The sequence below is a fragment of the Sceloporus occidentalis genome, unplaced genomic scaffold (genome assembly GCF_023333645.1).
Source record: "Sceloporus occidentalis isolate IW3139 unplaced genomic scaffold, rSceOcc1.0.p SCAF_4, whole genome shotgun sequence".
Lineage (NCBI taxonomy): Eukaryota > Metazoa > Chordata > Lepidosauria > Squamata > Phrynosomatidae > Sceloporus > Sceloporus occidentalis.
This window is the reverse complement of record NW_028316984.1, coordinates 192,269,599-192,285,217: the sequence shown is the minus strand read 5'-3', so window position 1 is coordinate 192,285,217 and position 15,619 is coordinate 192,269,599. Positions and strand designations below refer to the sequence as shown.

At 44.3% G+C, this 15,619-nt stretch overlaps 1 protein-coding gene across 1 annotated transcript in view; it reads left to right on the top strand.

The window, feature by feature from the left end:
* Positions 1-5,114: 5,114 nt before the first annotated feature.
* MTHFD1 (methylenetetrahydrofolate dehydrogenase, cyclohydrolase and formyltetrahydrofolate synthetase 1) overlaps positions 5,115-15,619 on the top strand; it is a 113,875-nt gene continuing 103,370 nt past the window's right edge. Inside the window, exon 1 of the mRNA XM_089522726.1 lies at positions 5,115-5,466. Coding sequence (XP_089378852.1) covers positions 5,420-5,466 — 47 coding nt within the window. The 5' untranslated portion in view covers positions 5,115-5,419. The remainder of the gene's footprint in view (positions 5,467-15,619) is intronic.

Genomic DNA, 15,619 nt, shown 5'->3' with positions numbered 1-15,619 from the left:
TGGGATCCTCATATTTTGATATTTCATATCTGGAGATTTTTGAGAGATCAATGACCTTTCAGGAACACTAAAGGTCAAATTCCCAGAAAAAAGGGGGATTATTTCCTCCAGGAATGTGTACATACAGGTAAACAAAACCATCAAATCTAAGTGCTTCTTCCACATCCGAGACAAAGGATGTCTTTGCACCTAAAGCAATAAGCCAATCTCTCTCTCTGCCTCCCCTCTGTTGTGATCCCAGCCAAACATCTACATCCACCCATCTCAGGGATATCCTGATCCAGTCATTGCTTTTGTTAAAACCATCAACCAGTTCAGAATCCCATTGTCTATTACTGGAACAAGTCATTCAGCCTTTGTTACCTGGCCAGACAGTCCCTCGCCTAGGGCTAGTTTTAAGGTATAAAGATTGTTTCAGAACCTAAGGAGCCTTGGTGGTGCAGTGGTTAAATGTTGGTTCTACAACCACTCACACAGCTTATGAGTTCGATCCCAGGGAGGGCTCCAGGATCCACTCAGTCTTCCATCCTTTTGTAGGTGGGTAAAATGAGTACGTTAACCACTTAGGGAGTGTTAGTTCACTGACAGGCAGTATAGAAACGTACTTGCTATTGTTATTGCCAACCTCTACACATTCAGCCAGCATATACATCTGCACTCTGTGTATGTTCTATGTTGCCCTCAGACCTCCCAGTCCGAGTCACTCCAACTTCTCACAGGCTTCTCTTCAGACAAGTAATTACAACCCTTCCTCTGACCCCTAAAACTCTGCTATTCCCTTTCCATATTTCCATTTCGGTTAGCTCTGTATGCTGTGTTTGTTTGGGATCGCTTTCTTATATGTGTGATTGCACTCTGCGTATATTTCTAAAATAAAAACCTTAATTCACCCAGAACCTGGAGTTCTCCCAGTTAGTACTGGTATATATTGGTGAACAACGATCCAAAATTTACTCAAGCTAATTTCCCCAGCATTTGATGTGCCACTGACAGCTGGCGGGGAGCCCCAGTCCCCCATACCTGTTCTTTCGGCAACACTGGTGAAAACAGCATCCCTAAATGTAGCTGGAAAGAAGCCTCCAAGCAGTCTCTAGAAAGTTCAATTTTTAAATTTTATTTATGGCTTAGCTGTTTCACATTATACAATTATGGCACTATATTCCACTTCAAGTACCATGGTTCCATCCTGGGATTTGTGGTTTAGGGAAGCACCAGAGTTCTCTGGCTAAAGATTTGAAATAACCCCCATAACTGCGAATCCCAGGATTCCACAGGATGCAGAAATGGTGGCAAAACTGGGATCATAGTGCTACGGTTCTGTAGTGTGAAAGGGCCCCTAGTCTGGTTAATTTCACATGTGTGTGTCTTTGTTTTGAATAAAACATGTTTGGAAAGATATTGAACTGCCCTTTTTTTGTGATGTAGGGATTTATCCCCATTCTTTCCATGGAGTTTATCACACTGGGGCTAATTTCGGCATTAAAGAGAGATTAAAGTGCATTTAGAGCATCCTGCAAATAAAGCAAAAATGGTGAGTAATTGCGCGAATGATTATCACACGCAGTTGCAGAAATAAAGCAATATTGGAAATGCATTGTCACTGAAATCCCAAAAGTAAAAATATGTGTGTTAATGCTTCTTTGTGACCACTTTAATGGCAGGTTTTGTTCAACGACATGTGAAATCATTTTGCGTAATTACGTGATTTTTCTAGGATATTCATGGGATAAACTCCTGATCTCCTTCGTGTAATAAACTCCCATGTCATTTCTGTGTTTGGTACCACATTTTTTGTTAAAGAAGTAATTCCCAGGAATACATCTCCTTGGTTGAATCTGCACTGCAGAAACAATGTTTGATACCCCTTTAACTGCCATGGCTCAATGCTCTGGAATTCTGGGATTTGTAGTTTGGTGAGATATTTTGCATGGCATAGTGGTTTGAATGCTGGACTATGACTCTGGAGACCAGGTTTTGAATCCCCACTGAACAGTGAAACCCACCGGTTGACCTTGGGCAAGTCACACTCTCTTGACCTCAGAGGATGACAAAGGCATCTTGAGAAACCTGCCAAGAAAATCCTGTGATAGCTTCACTTTAGGGCTGCCATAATTTGGAAATGACTCAAAAAACACAGAACAGCAACAACAAGAAGACGTATTTAGACTTATCTGTCAGAGAGCTTTGGTGCCACAACAAATTACAGATCCCAGGGTTCCACAGCATGGAGCTATAGCATTTAAAGTGGTGCCAAGCTGCATTAATTCTGCAGTGCAGACTCAGTCCTTGGTTAACTGAGGTATATCTGTATTATCTATGCTAGAATAGTCCATGAGATAAGAGGTGATTCTTCAAATACAGATGACACAAGACAGCATTGCTCCACAAAAAAATGGTGATGCAATTTATATGATCATGCATTCTCCTTGACCTTTGATGCATTGTGTAAAAAGAAATGGCTCAATGACACTACGTTGAATCTGAAAAGCTGATCAGTTAAATTTGTGATCGAGAAACTTCCTGTCTGTGTCCGCACTGCAGAAATAATCCATTCTGACACCACTTTTAACTGCCATGGTTAAGTGCTATGGAATTCTGGGAATTGTAGCTTTATGAGATATATAGCCTTCTCTGTCAGAGAGCTCTGATGCCACAACAAACCACAGTTCCCAAAATCCCATAGTATTGAGCCATGGCAGTTAAAGTGGTGTCAAACTGGATTCGTTCTGCAGTGCCGATAAAGGCCCTCTCAGTTTTTAAGGCTGCAGTCCAACAGTTGCTTGGGGATAAGTTCTTGATACTTAAACTGTTTGATAGATGTATACACAACACCTGAGGACAAGGGAAATTCAAGGAAGAGGGAAAGTGAAGATCCAACAGCAGAGCATATCTGCACTACAGAGTTATATCACTTTCATACCACTGTAAATGTCAGGGCTCTATCCTATGGAATCCTGGGATTAATAGTCTGGTGAGGTACTTATTATTATTATTATTATTATTATTATTATTATTATTATATTTGTATATATCCCGCCCTTCCCCCAAGGCTGGGACTCAGGGAAGCTTAATACATTAAAAAACACCATACGGTTAAAAACATACAAAAATAGTATATTAAAATAGAATTAAATTGCTTCAATAATTAAAACAAATTCACTGCTAAAATCAAGTTTAAAAAGATTAACATGCTTAATAAACATTATAACAGCACCCTGTCACATGCTTTAAAAACTTTACCTAGACTTTTCTATAGAGGGCCGTACAGGCCACAGGGAATTCCTGATCAAGCTACAAATCCTAGAATTCCATAGGACTAGCTAAAGTAGTGTGAAACCAATGTACCTGTTGTAGTGCAGATAGGTGGGATACTTCCCTCCCCCTCAAAAGGCAGATGTTTAGTTGGGGAATTCTCCCAACTAGCAGAGAGAACTATGGAAGCTGTTAGAGAGTCATGTAGTTTTCCATAGGAGCTTGCTTAGCCAGATTTAGGAGGTACCCTCAGGACAAAACTACATGTTGATTTAAATACACTATTGGGGGGGGGGGGGGGCAGGGGCGGAAGAAAAGAATTAAAACACAATTCAGATCTGTTGGTTTCAGGTGATGCAGCAGTCCAGTGCAAATCGTCACTCACCACCTACTTTTTTCTGATCTACTGTAAATTGCATCTAACCACCCTATGCTTTTTAGAATCATAAAATCCTAGAGTTGGAAGAGATCCCAAGGGCCATACAGTCCAATCCCTGCCATGCAGGAACTCAAAATTAAAGCACCACCAAGAGATGCCCATCCAGTCTGTTTAAAGACCTCCAAGGAGGGAGACCCCACCACACTTTGAGGGAGTCTCTTCCACTGTCTCACAGCCCCTACTGTCAGGGAGTTCCTCCTAATGTTTAGGAAGTCTGAGGAAGCAGAGTGAGGTCTTGGAAATGCCTCTGAGGAAGTAAATTGAAGTCTAGGAAATGCCTTTTAGGAAATACAGTGGAGTCTAGGAAATGTCTCTGAGGAAGTAGACTAAGGTCTAGGAAATGCCTCTGAGGAAGTAGAGTGAAGTCTAGGAAATGCCTCTGAAGAAGCAGACTGAAGTCTAGGAAATGCCTCTGAGGAAGTAGATTGAAGTCTAGGAAATGCCTTTTAGGAAATACAGTGGAGTCTAGGAAATGTCTCTGAGGAAGTAGACTGAGGTCTAGGAAATGCCTTTTAGGAAGTAGAGTGAAGTCTAGGAAATGCCTCTGAGGAAGTAGACTGAGGTCTAGGAAATGCCTTTTAGGAAGTAGAGTGAAGTCTAGGAAATGTCTCTGAGGAAGTAGACTGAGGTCTAGGAAATGCCTTTTAGGAAGTAGAGTGAAGTCTAGGAAATGCCTCTGAGGAAGTAGACTGAGGTCTAGGAAATGCCTTTTAGGAAGTAGAGTGGAGCTTAGGAAATGTCTCTGAGGAAGTAGACTGAGGTCTAGGAAATGCCTTTTAGGAAGTAGAGTGAAGTCTAGGAAATGCCTCTGAGGAAGTAGACTGAGGTCTAGGAAATGCCTTTTAGGAAGTAGAGTGGTCTAGGAAATGCCTCTGAGGAAGTAGATTGAGCTCTAGGAAATGCCTTTTAGGAAGTAGAGTGAAGTCTAGGAAATGTCTCTGAGGAAGTAGACTGAGGTCTAGGAAATGCCTTTTAGGAAGTAGAGTAAAGTCTAGGAAATGTCTCTGAGGAAGTAGACTGAGGTCTAGGAAATGCCTCTGAGGAAGTAGATTGAGGTCTAGGAAATGCCTTTTAGGAAGTAGACTGAGGTCTAGGAAATGCCTTTAGGAAGTAGACTGAGGTCTAGGAAATGCCTCTGAGGAAGCGGACCGAGGTCTAGGAAAGCTCATGCTGCCCACTTCTTTCTTCCAGAGAGCCTCAAAGGTGCTGCTGCAGTATCTCTTTCTGTGCAAAGTGCACTATAGCCATGTTGAAGCCTTGGGAGTTTCCAAGCCTTGCCACATGTATCCTGCCCTGTATCCCTGGCTCAGTTTGCTAAGGCTGCCTGGGTTTGCAACCAGCTGATCCAGGGCCCCTCCTCTTTCTGGGGCGGACAAAAAGGGGGCTGGGACCCCAAGCCCCTCCTTGGAGTCCAAGGGGGCGGATCGGGGCGTTGCAAGCGGCAGAGAAAGACACTGAGAGAGAGCTCAGCCTCCATCCGGAAAAAGTTGCCCCTTGTCCTCCTCTTCTTCCTTCTCCTCCTCCTCTTCCTCCTCCCCTCTTGCCCCAGTTGCCTGGTTGGTTGGCACCAAAGGCCTCGTGCCACTCCTCCCAGGCTTTGCAGCCTCCCCTCCTCCACCACGTGGTTGGCCCCAGAAGGGCTGGGGGCAGGATTGGAACCCAGGACCCCCTTTTAAACCCCCTCTGCCCAACACCATCGGAGCCACTTGGAGCAACCGGGTCGCAGGAATGGCCATGCAGCCTGCCCAGGTCCTCAGCGGGAAGACCGTCTCTGCGTAAGTCCAGCCCTCTCTTTGGGACTCCTTGTTTCTTCTCAAAGGCAGGGTGGTGCAGTGGTTGGAGCCTTGGACTCCAGAGGCCCGGGTTCAAATCCATGGAAACACGCTGGGGATCATGGACAAGTTACACAGGTTCTCAGTCTCTGGAGTCACCAGGGCAAGCTCCCTCCAAATATCAAAGATATAGCCGTGTTGGTCTCTGGAAGCAGTGTGTAGAGAGATCTTGCAGCACCTTTGAGACTCACTGAAAAGAAAGAAGTTAGGCAGCATGAGCTTTTGCAGACTTAAGTCTACTTCCTCAAAGGCATTTCCTAGACCTCAATCTACTTCCTCAGAGGCATTGCCTACACAATGTACTTCCTCAACGGCTCTTCCTAGAACTCAGTCTGTTTCCTCAAATGTATTTCCTAGACCTCAGTCTACTTCCTCAGAGGCATTTCCTAGACCTCAATCTACTTCCTCAGAGGCATTTCCTACACAATCTGCTTTCTCAGAGGTACTTCCTAGACCTCAGTCTACGGTACTTCCTCAGAGGCATTTCCTAGACTTCAATCTACTTCCTCAGACACATTTGGTGGAGTGGCATCCAGGTCCAGACATATATATGCCATTGGTATGTGAGGATGTCAATTCAGAGTACAAACCCTTTGTGTATGGATACGAAGTTGCTGGTTCAGTTTTAAGGATGGTGGTTAGTGCACAAAGGCATAGGAATCTGGTCTTTGTGCATGGAGATGAAGTGGCCAATCCATTTTTGCAATGGGACTAGCCTGTGGTGAGGGGAAGAGATGAATGTAGGGGTCATGAGGATGGGGTCAGATAGTGTTGAAGTGTGTGTGTCATGACAATGGCATATATATGTCTGTGCCTGCCTTACACTCCACCAAGTGCATCTGAGGAAGTAGACTTAAGTCTAGGAAAGCTCATGGTGCCAGTTTCTTTCTTTCAGTGAGTCTCAAAGGTACTACACAATAATCTCTCTATGTACATCCTCTGAAGAAGTTTGCCAATAAAAGCTACATTTTTATACCACTTCATACTGAACTAAGCCAAAATGCCAGAGGATGGCAAGGGCACCCCCCCCCCAACACACACACACTCTGAAGAAACTTGTCAAAAAAACTTGACAATGGATTTGCATTTGTGTGTTGTTGTTGTATGCCCTATCACGGGCACCCTATTATGGAGTTTTCTTGGCCAGATTTGATGAGAGGAGGTTTGCCATAGGCTTCCCCTGAGGCTGAGAGCATGTGACTTGCCCAAAGTCACCAAGTGGGTTTCATGGCCAAGCAGGGAATTGAACACTGGTCTCCAGAGTCATAGTCTTACACTCTAACCACTAGGCCACACTGGCTCTCGACCTTAGGGTCACCATAAGTCAGAAATGATTTGAATGCACACAATGACAATAATTAGAGGGGAGTGTGAAGAGATGGTGGCTCCTCTTGGGCTCAGCAGCCCCAAAGAAGCCAGTTTCTGCAAGAATGCAAGAAGACCCCCCAGGGCCTCCATGGTCCAACATGTGTGATGGATGAAGTTGCATCTACACTACAAAATTAAAGCAGTTTAACACTGCTTTAACTGCCTTGTCTCCATGCTGTGGAATTCCCTGCCTGAGAGGTGGGTGCCGCAACAAACTACAAATCCTTGGAGCCCATAGCATGGAGCCAAGCGGTCTCAAACAGCATTAATTCTGCAGTGTGGCAGCAGCCGTCAGTATAAAAGATAATTTATTAGTGTTCACAAATACAGCGGGGGTTCTGCAGGAAAGAATGGCCATCTCCTCTTCTGCCACCATGAGCTTGGGTGCCACAACAACTACAAATCCCAGGATTCCTTAGGATGGAGCCATGGCAGTTAGTGGTGTCAAACAGTGTTAATTTCACAGTGTAGATCAGTGGTCCCCAAACTGTGCCCTTTAAGAGACTTTGGACTTCAGCTCCCAGAAGCCATGTAGTTCCTACCTGTAAGGGGAATCTAAAAGTACAGATAGCTGGGTTGATCTATCCAACTACAGTCAACCCTCCATTTTCACAGGGGGTCCATTCTGGACCCACCCACCCTGCAAAAACGGGGACTCGCCAATATTGAAGCCCCATAGGCTTGAATGGGGCATGTGCCCATGAGTGTGCGCAGGGCATGTGTAGGGGGGTGTGCCCCATTGAAAACAACGAAGGTTGCCCCTCCATGAATCTTCAAGACAGCAGATCTCAAGTCTGCGAGAACAGAGGGGCGGCTGTATTTATCTATAGGTGTCTTTCTCTCTAATAGGAGTGGGTCTTTTGCAAATCTAATGGATCTTGCTTGCTCCAAAATGTTTTGATTACAAAGATCCCTCATAACAATAGTGCTTGGGAAAACCATTTTCCCTCTCCTTGTCTGTGGAGTTGCAGCTAGACTTAGAGATTGGGGAGACAAGGGTGGCAGACGATATTATAGTCGCTGATCATTAAAAAGCTGAGAACATAGGCCTCATGAGCTCCACTGGAACACTATGTATGTGGGTGATGTGTGGAGTCACATGCGCACAGACACACATTTATCATGTGCCATTTGTTAATTCACCATTTCATCTGAGACTTGAGCAGCTTAGTTGCATTTTGCTCATTCTGTTTCAAAAAGGACCCTTTGTCTGCCCCTCAAGTCAACCCCAGAGTTTTTGACCCTCTCCCAGTCTTTCCTGCAAATCTGCTCCTGGGACCTCCAAAGAGATCTAGGTTGATTCAAGGCCAGGGTTGAATCATGTAAGACTGAGGCCATAAACTGGGTCTTGCTTCCAAGACTCTATCTAGCATTACACCAGAAAAGTAATTGAGAGTTCCTGCATGGCAGGGGGGTTGGACTGGATGGCCCTTGTTGTCTCTTCCAATTCTATGATTCTATGATACATTATTTTGAATAATCATTCCTCTTCAATGTTTATTTAGAGGCCTCTCATAATCCTGAGACTTTAAAGGAGTAATTTATTTGTTTGTGCACGTGTGCATTGTGTGCCTTTAAGTCATTTCTGACTTATGGCGACCCTAAGGTGAGCCTATCATAGAGTTTGCTTGCAAATTTTCATCAGAGAGGTTTTGCCATTGACATCCTCCGAAGCTGAGAGAGCGCGGCTTCCCAAGGTCACCCAATGGGCTTTCGTGGCTGAGTGGGGATTTGAACCCTGGTCTCCTGCGTTCAGTGCTCAAAATGCCAGTCTTCCTCTGGGCCTTGGGTTTGCCTGTGCAATGTTAGCAAAATAAGAAGTTGCCTCCTTCAAATTACACCTGTCTTTCTAGCTCAGTATTGCTTGCTGTGACTGGCAGCTGTCCATCAAGTCTGTCCTTCTAGCTCAGTATTCTTTGCTCTAACTGGCAGCAACAAATCAAGTTATTAGCCAGAAAAGGGTCTTTTCTAACATAGGCTTTCAGATCCTAGGAGTTGAATTTGTGCATATAAAACAGGGGTGAAGAAAGCTTGGCCCTTGGGCCATATGTGGGACCCAACCCATTTGAGCGAGGGGCTTGAGATCCACAAATCTGTTGCAGTTTGGGGTGGATAGGGAACAACAACCTTGAAAAATATTAATTTGCTGCTTCTAAGGCCTCCAGAAGCAGTGGATTAGCTTAATCCCAGCCTTGGAAACAGCAACCACAAGTCATTTACAGTTTGGATTTTGGGACTGATTTTCTGCTAAAATGGGGCACTGCAGCTTGCTCGTAGGAGCAAAAATTAACTTTGCACTGTAGTTACCCACCCTTGATATAACGTATGGTGCAGGATGGACTGATTTCAAGGTATAACATAATGCTGTTAGAAGTCTGTTTGGGCAATTAGGGTTTGGTTTGGGCTGTTTTGCTACCAGCTGAGCTTAAGGGTCAAATGATCATTTGAAGAATGGGTTGGCTAATGTAATCAGAAACCAGAACAACCCCTGAGGATATTCTGTGCTTTTTATGACCTCGAGATCCACCAACTGGAGCTTAAGAACACAAAGGACATAAAGTTTAGAATTAAGTATCGTGATCCTGGATATTTGAATACAAGAATTGCACTGCATTAATTTGTAGCTTTTCCTGTTCCGTACCTGCTTTCCCATTTCTGGGTTCCAATTTAGTGTGCAACTTATATTACTTGCTGCTGATGTTAAAACAGGGGTCAAAAGTCTGTGCTGAGTTCCTGGCCAGAGATTTATAGGTTGATTTGTATCTGCATTCTGCCTGCCCTTGGACCTTTGTGGGTCACAGGACAGAGTACATCTTTGGTCTGCTCTCTCCTTCCACCTGCTGTAGGTTGTGACTGCTACAGAAAACACAGGAGGGAAAGGCAGCAGAATTGTGTATTGCCATGTCTTTAAGAGCTGTTCTCTTCCAGGTTGGGAACAGAAAGATCTATTGAATGTTACTTTATTCATGTACAGTAAGTCTTCTAGATCCACAAATTCAGCCATTTACAAGTTTGTTTGTATGTGTGTATATATATAAATCCAAAAAGCATGGCTTGATTTTGCCATTTTATATAAGGGACACGATTTTTACTATCCCACTGTATACAGTGGTCCTTGAACAGCCATGGATATTGGTATCCACAGGGGGTCCCGGAACCGAACTTCAGAGGCTACCATGGGCATTGTTGTTATTTTTGTTGTTATCGCTGTTGTTGGCCCACCCCCCTGTGAAGTAACTTGCCAAGAAAGCCTTATGATAGGGTCACCATAAGTCACACTCTTTCAGCATTCAAAGGCAAGGGCAAACCCCCTCTGAAGAAACTTGCCAAGAAAACAATGACCATCCTCTGAGGCTGAGAGAGTGTGACTTGCCCAGGGTCACCCAGTGGGTTTCTGTGGCTGAGCTGGGATTTGAACCCTGCTCTTCAGAGTCCCACAGCTCAAACCACTATGCTACACTGGCTCTCTCGTTAAAGGCCCGCTGTATTTAATATAAGGTTGATATCCCTCCTTCTCTCCAAGGGCTTAAGGGAGCTATAGTGACTCTCTTTGTCCCTGCTTCTTGCCAGACAACAACCCTTTGAGGTGGGTCAGAATAAAAACCAAAGCCAGAACTTTTGTCACAGGTTGCATGAAAACTTAATCAAGAAAACAGAAACAAAGCAAGAGTTTTAAAGGCCAAGGCTTTTGCCTTGTTGTTTTCAGGTGTTACTCACACCAGAGTTGGAGCAGACACTGCCTTGGAAGAGGCATTCTGTCCAGTTCAGGAGATAAGGGGGGGGGGGGGGGGAATGCCTCTTCTAAGCTGGGGCCAGTCAGTAATGATAAATTATTTTTAAAATGCAATTTAAAAAGACAACCGACAGTCTATTTAAGTGTGGACCTCTCTTCTATGTGATTATTAAAGTAACATGTCCATCTCCAGTTACAGCAGTTTGAGATACAAGTTTAATTGTCGTGTAATTCAGGAGAGTTCTGCAGAACTAGAGTTCTTCACCAGAGAACCCACAAGTACCTCACCAAGCTACAAATCCCAGGATTCCATAGGATAAAACCACAGCCGTTAAAGTGGTATCAAACTGCTGTAATTTTGTAGTGTAGATACATTCTTAGTTATGGTAGAGACAATGAGAGAGTTAGTATAAATGTGCTAACAGTTTGGGAATAGTGTAGGAGGTGGACAGCTCTACCTGATATTTTGACAACAAAAGCTCTACCCTTATTTTGACAACAGACTACATGGGCAAAGGGTTTGTGGAAATTTATTAAACTACATCCACCAAAGAGACTTAAACCCATTTGAACACTAAGGAAATGACTTCCCATTAACTCTCTATAAAAGCACATTGTAAATGTTGCCAGGCCTAAAAACTTATGCCTGTTGGACAAAGTCTTGGCTTCCCTGTTCTGTGGAACAAAACATACTCTTCCTGTCTATCCCTTGATATCTGTATTTTGGGTTCTAACAATTGACCCTTTCTTTCCTAGGAAGATTTGAACGGGCTGATAAACATACAGCCATTTCAAGCATGGTTGTCATCTTTCAAAAACTGGCCCTGACTCTGTCTTTATCTATCTAACCTGGAGAAGAGAAGGTTAAGGGATGCTTTGATTTGGATTTCCTGTATGGCAGGGGGTTGGACTGGATGGCCCTTGCGGTCTCTTCCAACTCTATGATCTCTCTCTCTCTCTCTCTCTCTCTCTCTCTCTGTTAGGGTTTTTTTTTTAAGTTAATCAATTTATACCCTGTCTTAATTTATACCCTGTCTTTCCTTAAGAGGTGATATGATAACCCTGTTAAAATATTTGAAGGGGTGTCATATTGAGGATGGAGCAAGCTTGTTTCGTGCTGCTCCAAAAAATAAGACTCAGAGCAATGGATGAAAGCTACAGGAAAAGAGATTTTTCTTGTTGTTGTTGTTGTTCTGACCACTATACCACACTACTTCTCATGGCTCCTTAGGATTTCTTCGTATTGTTGTTAGCTGCCCTCAAATTGATCTTGACTCATGGCAGTTCTGTGGATGAGACATCTCCAAGACCTCTTGTCCTCAGCCTTTCTGATCGGGACCTGTAAGCTCATGTCTGTGTCCTCCATGATTGAATCTATCCATCTGGCATGTGGTCTACCTCTCTTTCTATTGCCACCTTTCCTAGCAACATTGTCTTTTATAATTATTCATTTTTCCTCATGATGTGGCCAAAATACGAATGCCTCAATTTAGTACCACATTTCAAATGATTTTCTTCCTGTTGGCTTTTTTTTTTGTTTTGTTTTGTTTATTATTGCCATGCATGGTGAATAGAAATACGATCGCTTGGATGATCCTCACTTTATTGTTCAGAGTTTTATGTCTTCTACTATATTTCTTTCTTGCAAGTAATGATTCTGCACCTCCGCCCTCATTTACCGGAGAGAAGCTGTAGCGTTATGCAAGTTTCCTCATCGGACCTTATACTTGCTCACTGAAGTGGGCTTCTTGCAAAAGCAGTTATTGGCAGATATCAGCCAGCTGTGGATAAGGTCCAGACCAACTGAGGTTTTCCTACTATATCCTCTCTATGGCGGGTTACAGACCACCCATTTGGGGCGGCCTGCACCCGCCCCTTTCCCTGCTGTATCGGGGCCTCACCTGCCAGACCGGCAGCCTCCAAGGCCCCGATCCGCTGCTTTCCAGGCCGCAGGGAAGCGGCAAAAGGCCGCTTCCCTGTGGCCTGGAAAGGGGTGTCCTTGGGGCTTCAAGCCCCAAGGACACCCCGCGGCAGCGGGGAGGAGGAGAAAGGGGCCGCTTGGCCCCTTTCTCCTCTGCGCCGCTGGTGCAGCCGTCTGAAGGCTACGCCAGCAACGCAAACTCCAGAAGGAGCTCCATTTCAGAGCTCCTTCTTACGCTACCTAAAGGGCGCTCTAAGCGCCCTCGCGTGGCGCAAGGACGTTTGGAGGCAGCGTGGTCGTGACGTTGTAATGGTGGCGGCCGTGTTGAATGGCCGCCGCCATTTTGTGCGCGCTCCACGCGTGCTAGGATTGGGAGCGTCCAGAAAGAACGCTCCTTTCTAACCCTAGCACGCACAGAGTGCGCACTTTTAGGCCTGTCTGTAACGGGCCAAAGTCAGGAAAAAGGTTTCCTAGTTGACTCTTGAGTGTGCCAAGTTTCTGTTCCAAGAGGAGATGGGTGAGAGTGCTGCAATCCAGTATTGCTTTTTGAACAGAACTTGCCGACCCCAAGAAATATTGCTTCCTGAAATGAAAAACAAGATGTTATGTATCCACATCATATTTTTTGTAGAAAATTGGATTGGTAGTTACATCTTTTTTCCAACTTTTGTGGTAAGATGGCATCTTTCACCAACCTAAGGGCAGAAAGCTAGCATAAAAGGCACAAAGTGTGCCATGGGGCATGTATTTTTCTCTTTTAGCACTATGATATTTCCCACCATTTACAGCCTGTATCATTTTTGGCCTTTTGGTGAGTTACATCAGGATTGACCATTTGTAACACTGTCTTTTTGGAAGTTGTACTACAACTCCCATAGTCCTTTACCATATGTATCTGGAGCTGGTGGGAACTGTAGTCCAAACCCATCTGGAAAGCCACAGTTGGCCACTCTGGCTTCAGTGTCTTTCCTATTATGAAATGTGGTGTAATGTTAAAGTAGTCTCGGTCTAGGTTTGTCTGGTGCTGGAGTTGTATTTCTTCTCTGGATATATGCAGATTCACTTTTGGCCCCTTGCTGTAGGTCCAAGTATCCATCAGCAAATTGTACTGTGAGCTGCTTTGAGTCCCAAATTGCTGATTTTAAAATCTTTTTTATTATTATTTTAAAGAATCTGATTTAAAGGATTTTAATTCTAAGTACAGTCGCTTCTCCAAGTCTGTGGACTTCAAATGCACGGACTTGAAAATACGCGGAGGGGCGACCGCCATTAACCTCTATGGGGCACGTGCCCCATTCAAGCCTATGGGGCTTGAATATGCGTGAGATTTCAAACTTGCAGGGGGTTCCAGAACGGATCCCTCACAAGTTCTAAGGGGCAACTGTATTGTCCTATTGTGCTTTAATAATAGCTTACTACAGGTTGAGTCTCCCTTATCCAAAATTTGAACTACTCCAAAATCCAATTTTTTAATGGGTGGCTGAGATACTGACACTTTTGCTTTCTGGTGGTTCAGTGTACACAAACTTTGCTTCGTGCACAAAATTTTATAACATATTTTTTAAAATTACCTTCAGGCTATCTATATAAGGTGTGTGGGAAACATACATGAATTTTGTGTTTACACTTGGGTCCCATATCCAAGATTTCTCATTATGTATATGCCAATATTCCAAAATCTGAAAAAGTCCAAAATTCTTCTGGTGTTTCGGATAAGGGAGACTCAACATGTATTTGTTTTTACTTCTGTTTTTGTAACTGTTTTAATTGTATATGTTTTAACTTTGGAAAGCTACTTTGGGTTTCAGTATTGGAATAATGCAGGATATAAATGTATTTTTATTGTTGTTGTCTTGCAAGAAATGCAGAAGTATAACATATATACTCAACTATAAGTCAACCTCATGTATAAGTCGAGGGCAGATTTTGGGCACAAAATTATAGATTTTGATATGACCCATGGATAAGTCAATGGTACTACCTAGAGGCATGTAATAAAAGAGTTAAGCAAAGGAAAGCAATGCCAAAGAACTTTAAAAATTCCAGCAGACATAACTGTTTGTGCTCACACTAAAGGTTGGATGGATGACAGAATAGAAGAGAATCAGTGCTTCCAGGACAGATTATGCTCTTGCCTTTCACCAGAGGATGGTTCCCTTTTTAAATAAGAGTTTAATAAGTACAGGACTTACATTGACCCATTGATAAGTTGACTAAAATTTCTAGACTTATACCTAGGCTTGCCATATCCCGCCTGGGGGCGGGACTTTCCCGGTTTGGGGCGGGGCCACACAGTCCCGCCCTGGTTTGGCCCCTCCCCCGGGACCTCCCCCCCCAGCAAGGCCCTGGAGGCAGCTCCAGCCCTCCCCATGGCTGTGTGCCACCCTCCCCACCTCCCTGCCTGGCTTTGCCTAGAGAGCAGGTCTTCAAGACATCTGCCACTCAGAGCTATTGCCAGCCCACTTGGTATATATACCCTGCAAGAGGCATTACTTTCAGGTTACAGTGAGCAAAGAAAAAAAGGCCATCAGTCGTTCCTGTTTCCCTGGGAGTCTAAATGCCTCCTCATCTTTTAAATGTCTACCACTCAGTATTGTTGTAATTCTTTATCACAGGGTCGTTTTTGAGGCCCTAAACACCTTTCCTTGTAATATGCAAATTTCTCCCGAAGCTGACCAATGGGAAAGAAGCAATCAGCCCTCCCCTTGGGTTGGTTTTCAAGGGCTTGGAAGGAAGAGATTTTGCCTTGCAAGTTGCTGGTAAATAATAGAAGGCTTTGGGGTAGCAAAAGGCTGCAGAAATAGTTTGACCCCCCCCCCTTAAACATCCATGGCTCAGTGCTATGGGATTCTGGGAATTGTAGTTTCTTGTGGCACCAGAGCTCTTTTGACAAAAGGAGACTGAATGGAGGCGTTGCCTGGCTGGGGGCAGAGCCTCTTGCCGTGAGAAGGCTGCGATGATGAGGAAAAGCAGGGGCTCCTCTGGTGGTCCTGGCCACTTCCCTTGGCTCCCTCCCTCCTCCTCCTCCTCCTCCTCCTCCTCCTCCTCTCAGAGCTCATTCACACTCCCTGGCT